Genomic DNA, 16,770 nt, shown 5'->3' on the forward strand with positions numbered 1-16,770 from the left:
GCTAAAATGAAGTTATAAAGTATCTCTTTCCCTTACATGAAAGATGAATTGACCCACCCGAACCATTAGCTTAATATCCAATGCTAGTTTTAGACAATGAATTTCAAAGTCTACAATAAATTCCAGTTTGCCTTTCTCATTATGTAACCAAACTACTCACCCTTCCTACGTTTACTCAGGCTACTGTGAATTCAACAGAATTGGTTTTCTTGACTCTCCAGTCAAAACTATTGTGACCACAGAACCCAAGTAAATTATTCAATTTGTACACCCAACATAAACGTTTTAGCTGAATTATCATAGAAGTTATAGCATATCCATAGAGCTAATCGAATTTTGAATTAAATATAAACTGTTGGATGAAAATAAATTAATGATGAGATCTTAGAACCTACCTTCATTTCTGGGCTATTAATACTATATTCACAGTCAATTTGAGGACAGTGTTCAGATCAAACTCTTGGTAGCCGATGCTTAACCTCTTTGCCAAGATAGAAGAATACTATCCCTATCAGTCTTTTAAATGAAAACTTTAATGATGATATAATATCATCTGCTACTCATATAGTATACTTTAACTTGGCAGCTTGTAGAAAATGAGCTGACTTGCTGAATTCAACCACTACTGCTCACAAGATTAGTCTTTTTAAAAATGATAAAATACAACTATGTACACCGATTAATTTTCCAGAGCTATTCAATAGTGTGCCAAAAGGGTACTTGTTGATTAATTGGAAAAACGTCTTACTGAAACCAATAATAATATTAGAAATAATTGAGTTTTATAAATACAGAGCTAATGCCATAATTTATAGACATTATCATCTCTAGGTTAATAGTAGAGAGTACTTTCTACTCACAGTGAAATAATATTTGAATTTAATTTTATGATTTCTTTGAAGTTATAGGTTGCTAAATTATTCAACAACCCATCTTATTCAGACTCATCTATATAATACTGAATAAATTCCTTCAAAGTAAAGCAGGCCTTCTATCGTATCTAAATCTATAATAAAATGGATTCAAAGAGCGGTCTGGATTTCAAACGCTTGGACATTCTTGGTTTGTGGTCTTGGTACACCAACCGCTCTCAAATCCCCTTCTTGATTTTGTTCTACAATTTGTTCTACTTGCTCTACCAACTAATCTATCTGTGTGTAGTGCAGTCTGTTAGAATGTTTATAGACACCCACGAGCTTGAAGTTACTGTTGAAAAGTTTCTGACAATCTGCATTGATATGGAGCCTTGTGTCAAGATTATCGTCCTTCTCTGCATGGAAAAGGAAATCAAGGAGCTGCTGCAGGTTTTCAGGAGAGATTTTCTTGTTTGTGCGAAGATTGTGCCGGAAAAAGCGCTGAAAATATTTGAAAAATCCGATGAGCTTTGCAACAAAGGTACGAGGTACTACGTTTCAGAATTCCAGCACAATTTAAAATTCTTCTACAATAGCCACTTCAAGGTCTCTTTAGTCTTGATTACTTATTTTATATTTTCTTAATAAGTAAGATATTATGTATCTTCTTCATCGTGCACTCCAAATATCGCCACCCTGAAGTATGAGTCCTGTAGTTTACCAACAATGTATTCATCATAGTATTCGATAGATCAAGAAAGCATTCAATAGATAGAGAATTGATACCTTATTCGAATCTATGAATGCATTCCTTCTTCATAGTTTGACAAGACTGATTCGGTCCACTTTACATGACTTCTGTAATTGCAGTTTCCTCCACTTGTCAATTTGTCACAAAGGTTTCAATTTTTACGATCAAAATATCAGACAAAAAATTCGTGATTTTCTTGTTTTACAAGTTTGACAAGACTGTCTCGGTCCACTTTACATGACTTCTGTAATTGCAGCTTCCTCCACTTGTCAATTTGTCACAAAGGTTTCAATTTTTACGATCAAAATATCAGACAAAAAATTCGTTACAAGTAACATAACCACAATGTAACATTCGTCACATTGTAACATAACCATGTTACAACTTAACTGTGGTGGCAGAGTATTGTAAATTTTGAAGTGCTTTTCAAAAGAATACCGTTGTTGGATCTTATTTCCTTTCTGTGCATCAGTAAAAGGTTTAAGATTTTGTATCAAACAGCTAAGGTTATTCATAGCAATTTATTGGAAAATCAAGAGAATAATTTCAATCTTCTACATTTTTTCAAGTACGTTATATAACACTTGACAGAGTTATGTTGTGGAATTTCTCAACATCAAGGTGAAATGGAATAAATGTAATAATTAGTTCCATATGTAATTTATTGAAGCCAAACTAGTTTCAAAGCAATCAGGGGATCGTCTTCAATGGTCTCTTAGATTATACTAAGACTATCCTTCATCCATTTTCCTCTGTCTAACCCAAATGACTACTGAAAAGTATGCCCTGAGTAGATTTAAACCAGTTTGGCTTAAATACAGTACATGTGGAACTGACAACACATTTTTTATTCTAAATAATAAATATTTTATTGAAATTGATAAATATCTTATTTTGATTCAAACATTCCTCCCGATATTCACGTATTCAGATTGTTCTTCACAGTAACGTTCGTAGTATACGTAATGGTTTGGGCAACCCTGCTCGGCTACCAAGTGGCACCGCTGACCGAGTGCTTCCTGTCGGACTGCAAGTACCTGAAGACCATCCCCGACTGGCACCCGTTCGACGAGTCTCGGCAGCCGGCCAAGATCCTCACATTCCTCGTCGACTCCGGATCACTGTGGTTCACCTGTCTGTCCGAGTGCTCCATCATGCTCCTGGTGCTGTCATTCAGTTCCGCCTTCGGGTCACAGATCGACGTGCTCGCCTGTTGTGTCGAGAGTGTCAGGGAGGTCGCTCGGAGGGGTGAGAGGGAGGAGGAAGACGAGGCGGAGGAGATGGACCGGCTGGTCAAGGAGTGTATCAGGGGTCATCAGCAGATGTTGAGGTAGGTTACGTTATTTTGGAGGTACATTATCAGATTATTTGAGGTAGGTATCCTATTTCGATTGACGACTTGTATTTTAAGCCAAATTTCATAAACTCAAAGTGAAGTAAACTTTGCTTTTTCAAAGTTGATTGGTGTGGTAGAGAAAATTCCTAAGTCTAGTTACACACACACATTGATTCTTGGACGTACGAATTTTTGCCGTCCTTATGAATTCTATTAATCAGATGCTCTCAAACAGATGATGTTTGTCAAGTACCGTTCAATCTGATAGAATTCATGAGGAGGGCAAAAAATCTAACGTCCAAAAACCGAAGTGTGTGTAACTTTACAAACATACAAACATCGATTTTTGGACGTACGATTTTTTGCCGTCCTTATGAACTCTATTAGATTGAACATAACTTGACAAACACATTATGTGATCAAGCTTGTCAAGTTTCATTCAACCTGGTACTGTTTATAAGGACTGATTGGAAGCTAGCAATGTATTGTTTTTATTGTACTTTATTGAACTTTGTTTCGGATGAACACGTTAAGCTGTCGGTCCCGGCTGCCTAAAATGCTGTCGTTAGGTCATGTCAGAGACCCTGAAATTGATCAGTTGACCTGAAAACTCTGACACCAGACCTGAGCCAGCCAGGTCACTCGATATTATTATTATTACTATTATTATTGTTGTTGTACTTTATATATATTCAATATCTAATTGAAATTTTCAGGATAGCTGATCTGATGGAAAGTGTTTTCTCTCTGCTGAATCTATTTCAAATGCTATTAAGCACTATTTTGATTTGTACTTGCGGGTTCATGTTAATGGTAAGTGAAACTATTTCAGTATTGATTATTACTTCAAAACCCAGAGGACAACAATAGCAACAGCTCTCAAAACTTATAAATTCTGTTTGCACTTTACCGATGTGAATCAAGATGGAAGATATAACTATGATCTTATAGATTATTCAATGAAAGTTAGACAGTTTTGACAATGAATTCAAACTCGAAACATAATGGTTGATTTAATTAGAAATATTATGACTCTGGAATGAGCTCAAGTCACTTAATATGTTATCTCATCTCATTATAAAGTATATTATCTTCATCTTCCAAGCATGAGCTTCTCAGCAAGTGGCATTATTAATGATCTATCACAATTTCAGAAATCTGAAAATTCATGATATTTTTCAGATTGCTTTGACAGACTCAACAACAGAGCTGAGTGAAACTCCAGTCCAAAGTTTCATTAGAATTTCGAAACATCTCTGCTTTTTCAGTAGCATGATTCTTCAGTTGACAATATTTAGTTGGGCCGGCTTTGTAGTCAACGATAAGGTAGGTAGGAAAATTATTTCCAAAGAAGGTAGATGAGGAAATAATATTATTTTAAACATATTCCATGAGTCATACTTACGAGAGACCATTTGTTGAAATTTCGGTCATAATGATTAAAAGAATATAAGAATCTCATACGAATGCGTGGTGGCCTGATAATTGGGATATTATCACAGATAGGCAAAAAAAAGGGTTGCGACTTCTCTGCGATTTTCATGCAATCCAAACTCTCAAATAAGAAATGTGTCTGTTCAAGCCTAGTTTAAAAGCGGCTTGTAGACAGGGAATTCAGAGCGAAAGGTGACTGGCGACAAGTGTTTGTCGATAACCATTATTACATTTAGACAGAAGTTTGGAGAATAATAGACATTGGAAGAAATTGACGTAATAAGAAACATTGATGGTCGCCAGTAACGGTTTGTCTCCACTTTCCCTGAGTATACGAGGGAACAGGTTAACGTAACGTTATGAGCTTCAAAATAAAATTGGATAACAGTTTTCAAGAGAACTGTATTTCTGCTTGATTTTCAGACAGGTAATCTACAAGAAGTATTCTACAGAAGTGACTGGACAGGCATGTCTCAAAAAACTAAGAGACAAATTCTAATTGCGATGACCAGAGCGAATAAACCAAGCAACGTTACGGCAGGAAAATTCTACGTTGTATCACTCCAATCCTATGCGGCAGTAAGTTATTCATTTTTAATTTTAATATCTCACTTCTCTTAACAGAGTAAGAAATTTACCAGTACGTGTTATTAGAGTGAGAAGATTTTTCAACATCCAAGTAGCCTACATTGTTGAAAAATATTACTGAAGCACAGTATGAACTTTCAATAATTAAACTCTGGTTATTCGATCACACAATACTCTATTCTTTCAATAGGTACATCATTGAAATGATAGGGAGAGGAAACATAAGGTAAAGTTGCGCTAATACTTTTGAGTTTATTTCCAAAATAATTCAACCTACATCTTGACCATTAAATTAAGCTATGATTCATATGCATTTTTTTTTGTTTCAGATCATGCGTGCTTCATACACATACTTCACAATGCTGTACAGATTAACAGCAGCAAAGTAATCGATACTTCGAGAAATCAGTTGGTTTTGAAAAATACAAAGCTATTTTTCCAACATTTTTCGTAGATTAGGTTCTTATTCAAGAATTTATTAGGATTATTCCACTGTAGGATTCTATCTAATCTGCACTAATACTATGAAGTATTAATAGTCTATTGTTCAGTTCTATAAAGCACATATCGAAAAATGAAAGTGAATTATACCGTAATTATAGAGGAGTTTCATAATAAGATTTTGATAGGGGTAGTATATTAAATTTGGAAGTGGGCCTACTGAAGAAGATTTTACAATTTATGAACATCCTTTATGAATCATTATAGGGTGTGAACACTGACACCATATTTTAAGGACACCATTTGAGGACTGACACTATTTAATCATCCTTTTCAAGATCGATCCCTGGAGTTTCATAATAATTGAAATCTAGAATAACTGTCAACTCCTATACTTAGATTGAGAACACTCAACCAATAGACATTAACCCACATATTTCAACAAGTGACAACTGTAACAGGTGAAATGCAACACTAATCACGCATGCGCATATGATTAGTTAGTCGGTGAAATAATTGATAGGTTGAAGAGCACATCAGAGGACTGAATGCGCTCTCTAATTTTTGAAGTTCCGCCAAATGTGCGGCGGAATCTTCAAACGATGCAGGATTGCAATTGGAGAAGAAACCACTTGCATAAAAAGTGGCATGCAAGGTTTTCTAATTTAGCACATGGTGAAGTACCTTGTACTTTCTTTTAAATAAGTAAGTTACTATAATGATAGTACGTTTAAAATACGGTATCTGTATGTGAAAATCAATCTTATAGACACATTAGAATGTAACCAAAGAAATCGCTTTGAAGTGCATAATAACTTTATTTTCTTTTTCATACTATTCCTGCTATTCCTACTACTAGATACTCCTCATCCTGTTCCTCCCTGTTCCCCTCTTTATCCAGCTTCTACTTCTCCTACACATCCTCCTCCTCTCCCTCAACTCCTCTTCTCCTTCTGCTATTTCTCCCCCTCTTTTTCTTCAATCTTCTCCACCTCCTCTGTCTTCTTTGCTACCTCCTACTTCTCCTCACCCTTTCTCTCTCAATCAACTCTTTTCCGCCTCGTTCTTCACTCCCTCCTTGTTACATTCTATATTCTCCTCCATCACTTTTCTTTATTATTTTCCCTTTTGACCCAATTATTTAAACATGTAACATGTTGAGTTATATGGTGCAGATAAATTATTATTGTTTTGCACTTATGTGCTATGCAAGTGAGGATCACCCTCATGAATATTATAATATACAAACTCCTTCAGGCAGCATTATCTCCTTTCATCTTTTCGACCTAGAGATGAATGTATTCCAGAGATACTACGATAATAAATAACTCACGTATGGATTGAATAGATTCCGATCAATACCAGAGATTTCAACATATTGGGCTCTCATGAAATTATGTTTCTATGTTCTTTATAATTAATATCGGGGCACCGAGCTTCGCTCGTTATTTATTTATTGATAAACAGAACACAATTCTTCAAAATGATTGGGTAAGGACTAACAGGCACAGCCCAAAACTGTTTCTCCCCCGAATTTTGATTTATACACTATAAATAGTCCAAAAAGTTGGTTATGTTCCATACACTCGAATTCAGGTCTAATTTTCAGCTCATTTGGAAACAGAAAAGTTCTAATTTAGTCTGTTTACAAACCAAATTGAATGACAAAATAACACTCACTAATCACTTAAAACTGTAAAATAATGATTAACTTTGAATATTATGATATACCATGTCATGTCAACAAATCAGATTATTTATTGATCCAGTCTATTAAAATTTATAGATTTCTCGCGAGATACGGCAAGCTGATTGATTACACAACTGATCTCCCACACAGACACACGCATCTTCTGTTATCGACAGATGACGAAATTATCATGTGTTTTTCCAAGGAAGAATTATTATTATCCTTTTCATGTCCTTCAGCGAGTTTTTCAAGGACATATTACAGTACTATGTTCCAAATTCCGTGAAAATCGTTAGAGCCGTTTCCAAGATCCGTTGGACATAAATAACCAAATATAAAAATATATTCAGATATACAGAAATTGCTCGCTTAATATAATAGGATTCCTATATGTACTACTTCCGTTATTCCATGATCTTAAACTATTGCATATACCCAATGATCAGTCTATGTGATAGAATAGAATCGCTGCATTCATTTTGACCTAGAAGGGTGGAGTTAGGACGCAACCATAAATTTTTTTTCTTTAATTTCAAAGAATTATTTAAAGTATTCAAACGTAATAATTCTCGAGTTATAATCGCAGATCTAATCTTCAATTTTAGAGAAGAATTTATTGAATGATATAAACCTGATATTCCCACGATAATCCACGAAAAGCAACCCATGCCGTGGGATGTTTTGTAAACCATTGCTCCAGACATCTGTTTAATGATAATTATACATACAATGAATAATCCACTTGTCAGCTGATTGATTATGAATAATTCTATAGCAATGGTTTACAAAACACCCCACGGCGTGGGTTGCTTTTCGTGGATTAGCGTGGGTCCACTTTGCAGCGGGCCATACGGTAAGAAAAACACGATTACACAATACCGGTAGCCTCTACAGTTTTTATTTGCAATTTTTAGTCCAGTCAAGGAAAGGTTATAGTGGGAAAAGTTAAGAAGACAATTTTTGACCCCACCGTTCTGTTAAGGGTAGTAAAGAGGTAAACATATCAAAAGTCCCCACCCCTACCCCCTGTGCTAAGGGGCGGGGGTGGTTTAAAGGTACCATTTATTGGTTTATCGCATAAAAATCAGAAACTATGTATCTTAAGGACTTGACTGTCATATAACAAATGAAATCTTACATAATCGCCTACAATATACTGTGCTAAGGGGGTGGGGGTCGTTTAGAGGTATCATTTTTTGGTTTATCGCATAAAACTCGAAAACAATGTATCTTAAGGACTTGACTGTCATATAACAAATAAAAACTTACATAATTTTCTACAATATACATTTCACAACATTTTTTATATCTCCTCTAGTTTTCGAGATATCCGCTCTTGAAGGTGTGATATTTTTGAGAAAAACACGTTTGTCACCATTTTTTTCTATTTTTGCTCTTATAACCATTTAAAGATCGATGGAAAAAATGCATGTTGATTATGAGCTTATAGAGCATTAAATTCTCTTCAATTTTATGTATAATTCGACACTTTTACGAATTTCCCTACAACTTTTGCAGTCGCTTTAGTGTCGAATGTGAAATCTCCATTTTTGCAACAATAGACCAATTGATAACGGAATTGGAGGGAATGTTTTAAACAAAATTTTTGACTTTGCAGCTTAGTTGAGACTAGTTAGGAGGAGAACATATCAAAAGTCTCCATTCCCAACTCATGTGCTAAGGGGATTAGGGTGGTTTAAAGGTTGCATTTTTCAGCGTTTTGCTTCTACGCTCATATCTTGAGAACAATGCGTTCAAAAGACATAACTAACTATTCAAAAATGAAGCTTGATATAATTCTCTACAGATTTTGTGGAATTTTGTGATATCCCCAACAGTTACCGATATATTCGCTCTTGAAGGTGTGTAATTGTTCAAATAACAGGTTTTTATCCAATGTTTTGCTCTTTCAGGGCTTATAGCTCTCCAAAAATGCAACATAAAAACTGATGATCATCGTACGTTTGTAGAGAATTGAATTATCTTTGAAATGATGTATTATTTTACTATTCCAAGTTTTCCTTTCATTGTTATAGCAGCTTCAATGTAAGGGGTGAAATTTTCATTGCTGCAACAATTGATCGTTTGACAATGACATTTGAAGTGGGTGTCTGTGAAACAAATTTTGACTTTGCAGCTTGATTTGGACTGGTTAGTAGGTGAACATAGCAGAAGTTCGCATCTTCATCCCCTCTGTTGAAGGTGTGGAACAGCTGAGTTGACACTTGTTGCAACAATGAAAATTCCACCCCCTACATTGAAGCTGCTATAACGATGAAAGGAAAACTTGGAATAGTAGAATAATAATTTGAAGAACGATTTTCTTCTGGGAATGATCGACGAAAATTACCAATTCCCGACTCGAGGCAAGCTATTTCAAGCGAGACTGAACTGAAAGAAAAAACCTACCGGCAGTGAGCGCGACGCACTCAAGTGAAAGAAATACGAACTGAACGAGGAGCGCGCGTCCAATTCAAAAACGAAAAATGAAAACTAGAGCTGGCTCCAACATCCCCCCCCGGCTGAAAAGCTATTTTCAGACAAGGCTAGAGAACAAAGAAACGAAAAAACAATGAATAAACGACGAAAGAAATAAAACAAAACGAGAATAAACAAAAAATGCAAAGGAAAATTATTGAGTAGGCAACGGATACAACTTTGTAGCCGGCCTTTTGAAGCGACCATTGGCGCACCGCACCATAGCCACTCGAACGACACCGTCAGCACCGGGAAATACTTCCTCAATCACCCCCAGAGGCCATTTCAACGGTGCGACATTTGGTTGATCCACTAGGACGATTGTACCAACCGTGAGAGGGGTGGAATCCCTACACCATTTCACACGGGTTGTAATTCATGTAAGTATTCTTTGCGCCAACGACTCCAGAAAGACTGAACATTTGATTGACTAATTCAAACCGATCCAAGCGATTCATTGGACGATCTTCCACATTTAACATAGGAAGGTACTTAAGAGGTGTCAAAGTGAGAAAATGAGCCGGTGTGAGGGCGAGGGGTTCACTCGGATCCGCGCTCATTTGACATAACGGGCGTGAGTTAAGTACAGCCTCAATTTGAACTAAGACAGTGTTCAATTCTTCGTAAGTCAACAACTGGTTACCAATAACTCGAAACAGGTGTGACTTTACTGATTTTATATTCGCCTCCCAAAGACCGCCGAAGTGAGGTGAACCTGGAACAACGAGCAATTAAAAGATGAATCGAATTAATAGATGAATTTTCCGACTGTACTACAGTGACAATTGAGTGAACCTTGACCTCATGTAGACACTCTATAGGTTCCAGATCGACCTTGACGGGCCAATCACTCTCTTCTAACATTAGCCAAGAGGGGCCAGACCACCACAAATCATGATTAATTATTTCAGAAGGGGATAAACCTCTCGAATGGGATCAGCTGGGTTTGATTTCCTGCCACGTGTAACCAGTCGTTGATAGGACAGTCTTGAATTTTCGTAACTCGATTAGCGACAAAAGATTGCCATCTAGATGGACAGCCCCTGATCCAATGTAAGACCACAGTTGAATCCGATAATGCAACAACGCGAGTCACGTGACAAGAAGGCTCAAAACAGAGACAAAACCTGTATTAATTCAGCGAGCAAGAGCGCCGCGCATAATTCAAGCCTAGGTATGGATAAAGTCTTAGATGGCACGACTTTTGATTTAGCGCACAACAATGTGATAGTTGCAGGTTGCATATCCATTTGAGATTTTATGTAGATCACACCACCATAACCTAAAGTCGATGCATCACAGAAACCAATGACAGTAATTTTCGAATCATTCATCACTCCTAAATGACGTGGTATGAAGAGATGGACAACAAAGGGAACTCCTTCTGACATGTCTCCCATTGAAGCGCAATAGAGGGAGGTACTGAATCGTCCCAATCAAGACCAGCATTCCACAATTGTTTAATTAAACATTTAAGAAACAAAGTTAGGGGTGACAAGAGTCCCAAAGGATCGAAAATGCGTGCTACTACCGATAAAATGTGACGTTTGGTAGGAACAGACTGATTAGGATTCACTGAAAAACAAAACGAATCACTACCAGATTGCCATTTCAAACCTAGGACAGCCAACAAATTTCCCATCTCGAAATCTTTAGACAAGGCCGATTTTTCATCTTCCGAGAAATCATTCATCAATTCAGGTGAATTGGAACTCCATTTAGTAGTTCGAATCCGCCTCTCTCGAACAATTCTTTAGCCTGACTACAAAGACGATTTGCTTCACCTAAAGAAGACACACTTGTCACCAAATCATCCATAAACATGTCACTCGGAATACGAGCTTAGCATCAGGGAAATTTCACCTTCTTCTTGAACAAGTTGATGGACAGTTCTGAGAGCTAGAAACGGTGACTCACTCAGACCAAATACGACAGTTTTTAATTCAAAAATTGTATGGGATCATTGGACGAAAATCTCCATAACAAACGCTGAAATTTGCGACACGATTCATCGACAAGAATCTGTCTATACATCTGCTTTATATCAGCAGTTACAGCGATAGAAAATAACCGAAAATTGACTAACAGAACGAAAATATCCGTTTGCAACTTGGGGCCGATATGAAGTATATCATTCAATGATACTCCAGTAGTAGTTTTCGCGCCTGCGTCAAAGACAATACGCAAAGGCGTTGATTGACTCTGAGTTTTGATTACAGCATGATGAGGTATAAAATAACCACTTTTATCACTCTGATTTTTTATCAATTCCATGTGTCCTTGTTTGAGATAATCCAAGAGGACATCGTGATACACTAAACGCATGTTTGGATCACGTGCCAGTCGTTTCTCCAAACTGATGAGTCGACGTTCTGACATAGCATAAGAATCACCAAGACAATCAGGGGATTTTGAAAACGATAATGAGACAACGAATCTACCCGAATTTTCACGACGAACGGACGATGCAAAATCCTTCTCGCATTCCAACTCATCAGCAGTGAGTTGTTTTCCTACATCTGGAACGCTTTCCACTTCCCAAAATTTTCGAACTAACTTATCCAACGGTGATGTTAGACAAGTCATCAAACACGTTGAATTTTCTGAAGATTGAGTTAAAATAGGGGCTCTACCCATCAAAATATAACCGAAAACACTTCCAAGGCCATCAAATAATTCGATCAATTTCCACACGACCATTTCGGAAAATATGGGGCACTAATTCAGCTCCTATAATAGCGTCAATTTCGCTGGGAATGTGATAACTTTCATCAGCAAGTCGAAGACCAAACAAATTTGATAATTTAGAATTATCAATTTTACTAGTGGGAAGCTGTTCCATGATTTTTTCGACAACTAATGGTTCAATTTAACACTAGAATCGAGTCGAGATTGAAGCGTGACAAAAGTACGACCAAAAACTGATTGCGAATTTCCGCCAAAACCATTCACAATTAATTGGAAAGGAGAAATCGATAGTTGCAATTTACGACAAAGTTTACGAGTAATGAAATGACTTTGACTAGCTGAATCAACTAAAACTCTTATTTTGTGCAATCTACCTCTCTTATCAGGTACCTCGACTTGAGCAGTTGATAGTAGAACACTATACGGTGCCGACTTCGAATCGATAGAACAACAGGTAATAGTATTATTTTCTACCTTTTTCGCATCCGAATTTGATGACGAATTTGAAGCATTTCCGAAATGTAAAAGCGAATTATGCTTCTGACTACATTCCTCGCAGTTGGAAGAAGTACAATCTTTACTACGATGGGCTGGCGAGAAACATTTCAAACAGCAACCCTTCTCCTTAACAAAACGAAAACGGTCCCAAGGTGATAACTGACGAAAAAGACGACAATTGATCAATTTATGATTCGTCATCGAACATTTCAGACATTCTGATATTTTTACCGGTGATTTGGTCACTTGCGAATTCGATTGAACAACCAACACTTTGGATTTTGGTATTGGTTTCACTACTGGCTTGCATTGTTTAGACGATTCGTCATGCGGTAACGATTTAATCTGCCTTTCGATGAATGAAACAAAATCAGTATATGTGGATCATCCTTAGTATGAACTGAAGCTTCAAATGCCTTTCGAGAAACAGGATCTAAAATTTTCAACGCTTGGAACAGAAATATTGCATCAGATACATCTTCACCTCGTAGGCGTTTTAAAGCAGTAATTGAACCACAGAACTGATCGACTATAGAAACTAAACCTGCACGAGACTCAGATTTTAGACAATTGAATTCGAAAATTTGTTTCAAGTACACATTTGAGAGTGAGCGGGGGTCATTGAACCGCTTAATTAATGCATCCCAAATAATTTCATAATTATTAGCAATAGGTGGTAGATGACGTGAAATATTAGCCGCTTCTCCAGATAGTTTGGACACCAGATATTGGACCTTTTGTTGATTTGGAATCGATTTGTTGTCATGAATCATGCATTTAAACATTTCGTAGAATACCGCCCATTTTGATTGATCTCCGTCGAACACAGGAATTTCAATTTTCGGTAAAATATTAGACAATCCTTATTGGAAGATACAGGTGAGCCGGGGTAGAAACACTAGGTACAACCTGACTGCGTTTTTTCAATTCACTAGCAATTGCTTCCATATGTTCGAACATTTCCATATGTGAACTACTAAATTTGGGTACAAATTCCGGGTCTTTTTCCATTTCAAGCTCCTGTATTTCCATTTCAACAGCTTCATAATCCTGAACAGTTTTAAGAGTGGAACTATAGAGAATTAGAAATTGTTTAGCACTAGCTTCTTCTTTTAAAGCCTTTTTCGACAAATCGAAAGTACGTTGAATACGATAGAAATATTGCTCAAGTTTAGCTCGTTTGAGCTTTAACTTCTTTTCACTCATGATTGGATATTGGAAAGGTCTTAATGATTTTCATTTACTAATTTTCGAATAAAATTACGAATGCAACAATGAACGATTTTCATTGATGATTCAAGCAAGCAAAATGATAATGTTAGTACAAATTGAACAGAGAAAGCTCAATAGACGAAGCAAGCTAAGCGATAACGTTATCAGCATTGCAAAGTACGGTTCCGATCGGACAATAGAGATAAGAGTGAACCAACTTGATCGGCTCAATTCATAATGTACAAACAGGTTTGAACCCTAGCATGCACAAACGATTTACAATAAAATTGGATAAGTGCTTGCCAAATATTTGAATAAAAAATAACCAATAAAATCTGGCCTGGTGGACCAATGTAAACTCTAAGGTTCAACTTTACGAAATTTATATTGATTTTAAATTGGTAATCAATAATTTTGATGTAAAGTGGACTGTATTGAATAGAAAAGAAACAAGTGATATCTCTACAGAAACAAGTACATGCAATGAATATATAAAAGAACAACTCACCGAAAATCTGCAGAGTACCTAATGTAATATTTATATTATTGAGCTTACAACTCCCAGGTAAGGTATTCAGGTGTCCCCGAGGTAGGAGATGAATCAAGGATGGTGAAAAGGCAAGCTTAATTGTCATCTACTGTTGGTAAATTCGGCTTCCATCATATAACGTTGCACATATATTTCTGACGAGATATTTACAATGTCTTTAAAGACTATAGATCGGTGAACTTTCCAATCGAAAAATAATAGTTTAAAACTTTCAACTAAAGGGAGTTGGCAAACACTCTTCCAAACGTAGGTTTATGGTGTACGATTTAACATAACGAAAAAATAATAATTGAAGAACGATTTTCTTCTGGGAATGATCGACGAAAATTACCAATTCCCGACTCGAGGCAAGCTATTTCAAAGCGAGACTGAACTGAAAGAAAAAACCTACCGGCAGTGAGCGCGACGCACTCAAGTGAAAGAAATACGAACTGAACGAGGAGCACGCGTCCAATTTAAAAACGAAAAATGAAAACTAGAGCTGGCTCCAACAGCAACCCACGCCGTGGGATGTTTTGTAAACCATTGCTCCATACATGTGTTTAATGATAATTATACATACAATGAATAATCCACTTGTCAGCTGATTGATTATGAATAATTCTATAGCAATGGTTTACAAAATCCCACGGCGTGGGTTGCTTTTCGTGGATTAGCGTGGGTCTACTTTGCAGCGGGCCATAATTCTATAGCAATGGTTTACAAAACACCCCACGGCGTGGGTTGCTTATCGTGGATTAGTGTGGGTCTACTTTGCAAGAAAAACACGATTACACAATACCGGTAGCCTCTACAGTTTTTATTTGCAATTTTTAATCCAGTCAAGGAAAGGTTATAGAGGGAAAAGTGAGAAGACATAATCGCCTACAATATACTGTGCTAAGGGGGTGGTTTAAAGGTACCATTTTTTGGTTTATCGCAAAAACTCGAAAACTATGTATCTTAAGGACTTGACTGTCATATAACAAATAAAAGCTTACATAATTTTCTACAATATACATTGCACAACATTTTTTATATCTCCTCTAGTTTTCGAGATATCCGCTCTTGAAGGTGTGACATTTTTGAGAAAAACACGTTTGTCACCATTTTTTTCTATTTTTGCTCTTATAACCTTTTAAAGATCGATGGAAAAAATGCATGTTGATTATGAGCTTATAGAGCATTAAATTCTCTTCAATTTTATGTATAATTTCGACACTTTTACGAATTTCCCTACAACTTTTGCAGCCGCTTTAGTGTCGAATGTGAAATCTCCATTTTTGCAACAATAGACCAATTGATAACGGAATTTGGAGGGAATGTTTTAAACAAAATTTTTGACTTTGCAGCTTAGTTGAGACTAGTTAGTAGGAGAACATATCAAAAGTCTCCATTCCCAACTCATGTGCTAAGGGATTAGGGTGGTTTAAAGGTTGCATTTTTCAGCGTTTTGTCATATCTTGAGAACAATGCGTTCAAAAGACTTAACTAACTATTCAAAAATGAAGCTTCATATAATTCTCTACACATTTTGTGGAATTTTGTGATATCCCCAACAGTTACCGATATATTCGCTCTTGAAGGTATGTAATTGTTCAAATAACAGGTTTTTATCCAATGTTTTGCTCTTTCAGGGCTTATAGCTCTCCAAAAATGCAACATAAAAACTGATGATCATCGTACGTTTGTAGAGAATTGAATTATTTTTAAAATGATGTATTATTTACTATTCCAAGTTTTCCTTTCATTGTTATAGCAGCTTCAATGTAAGGGGTGAAATTTTCATTGCTGCAACAATTGATCGTTTGACAATGACATTTGAAGTGGGTGTCTGTGACACAAATTTTGACTTTGCAGCTTGATTTGGACTAGTTAGTAGGTGAACATAGCAGAAGTTCGCATCTTCATCCCCTCTGTTGAAGGTGTGGAACAGCTGAGTTGACACTTGTTGCAACAATGAAAATTCCACCCCCTACATTGAAGCTGCTATAACGATGAAAGGAAAACTTGGAATAGTAGAATAATACATCATTTCAAAGAAAATTCAATTCTTTACAAACGTGCGATAACCCTAAGTTTTTATGTTGCATTGTTGGAGAGGTATAAGCCCTGAAAGAGCAAAACATTGCATAAAAATCCGTTATTTGAACAATTACACACCTTCAAGAGCGAATATCTCGGGAACTGTTGGGGATATCACAAACTTCCACAAAATGTGTAGAGAATTATATCAAGCTTCATTTTTTCAATTGGTCTATTGTTGCAAAA

General features: G+C 36.4%; 1 protein-coding gene across 1 annotated transcript; it reads left to right on the forward strand.

Annotated features, from left to right (window-relative positions):
- The first annotated feature begins 384 nt into the window (after positions 1–384).
- Positions 385–6,232, forward strand: LOC111059576 (odorant receptor 4). Its single transcript, XM_039437925.1, has 6 exons — positions 385–1,395; positions 2,551–2,935; positions 3,658–3,754; positions 4,124–4,267; positions 4,799–4,954; positions 5,293–6,232. The coding sequence occupies exons 1-6, from the start codon at positions 1,017–1,019 to the stop codon at positions 5,350–5,352; spliced, it is 1,221 nt and encodes a 406-aa protein (XP_039293859.1). The 5' UTR covers positions 385–1,016; the 3' UTR covers positions 5,353–6,232.
- Positions 6,233–16,770: the final 10,538 nt, after the last annotated feature.

Source organism: Nilaparvata lugens, chromosome 11 (genome assembly GCF_014356525.2).
Source record: "Nilaparvata lugens isolate BPH chromosome 11, ASM1435652v1, whole genome shotgun sequence".
In the NCBI taxonomy this organism is placed as follows: domain Eukaryota; kingdom Metazoa; phylum Arthropoda; class Insecta; order Hemiptera; family Delphacidae; genus Nilaparvata; species Nilaparvata lugens.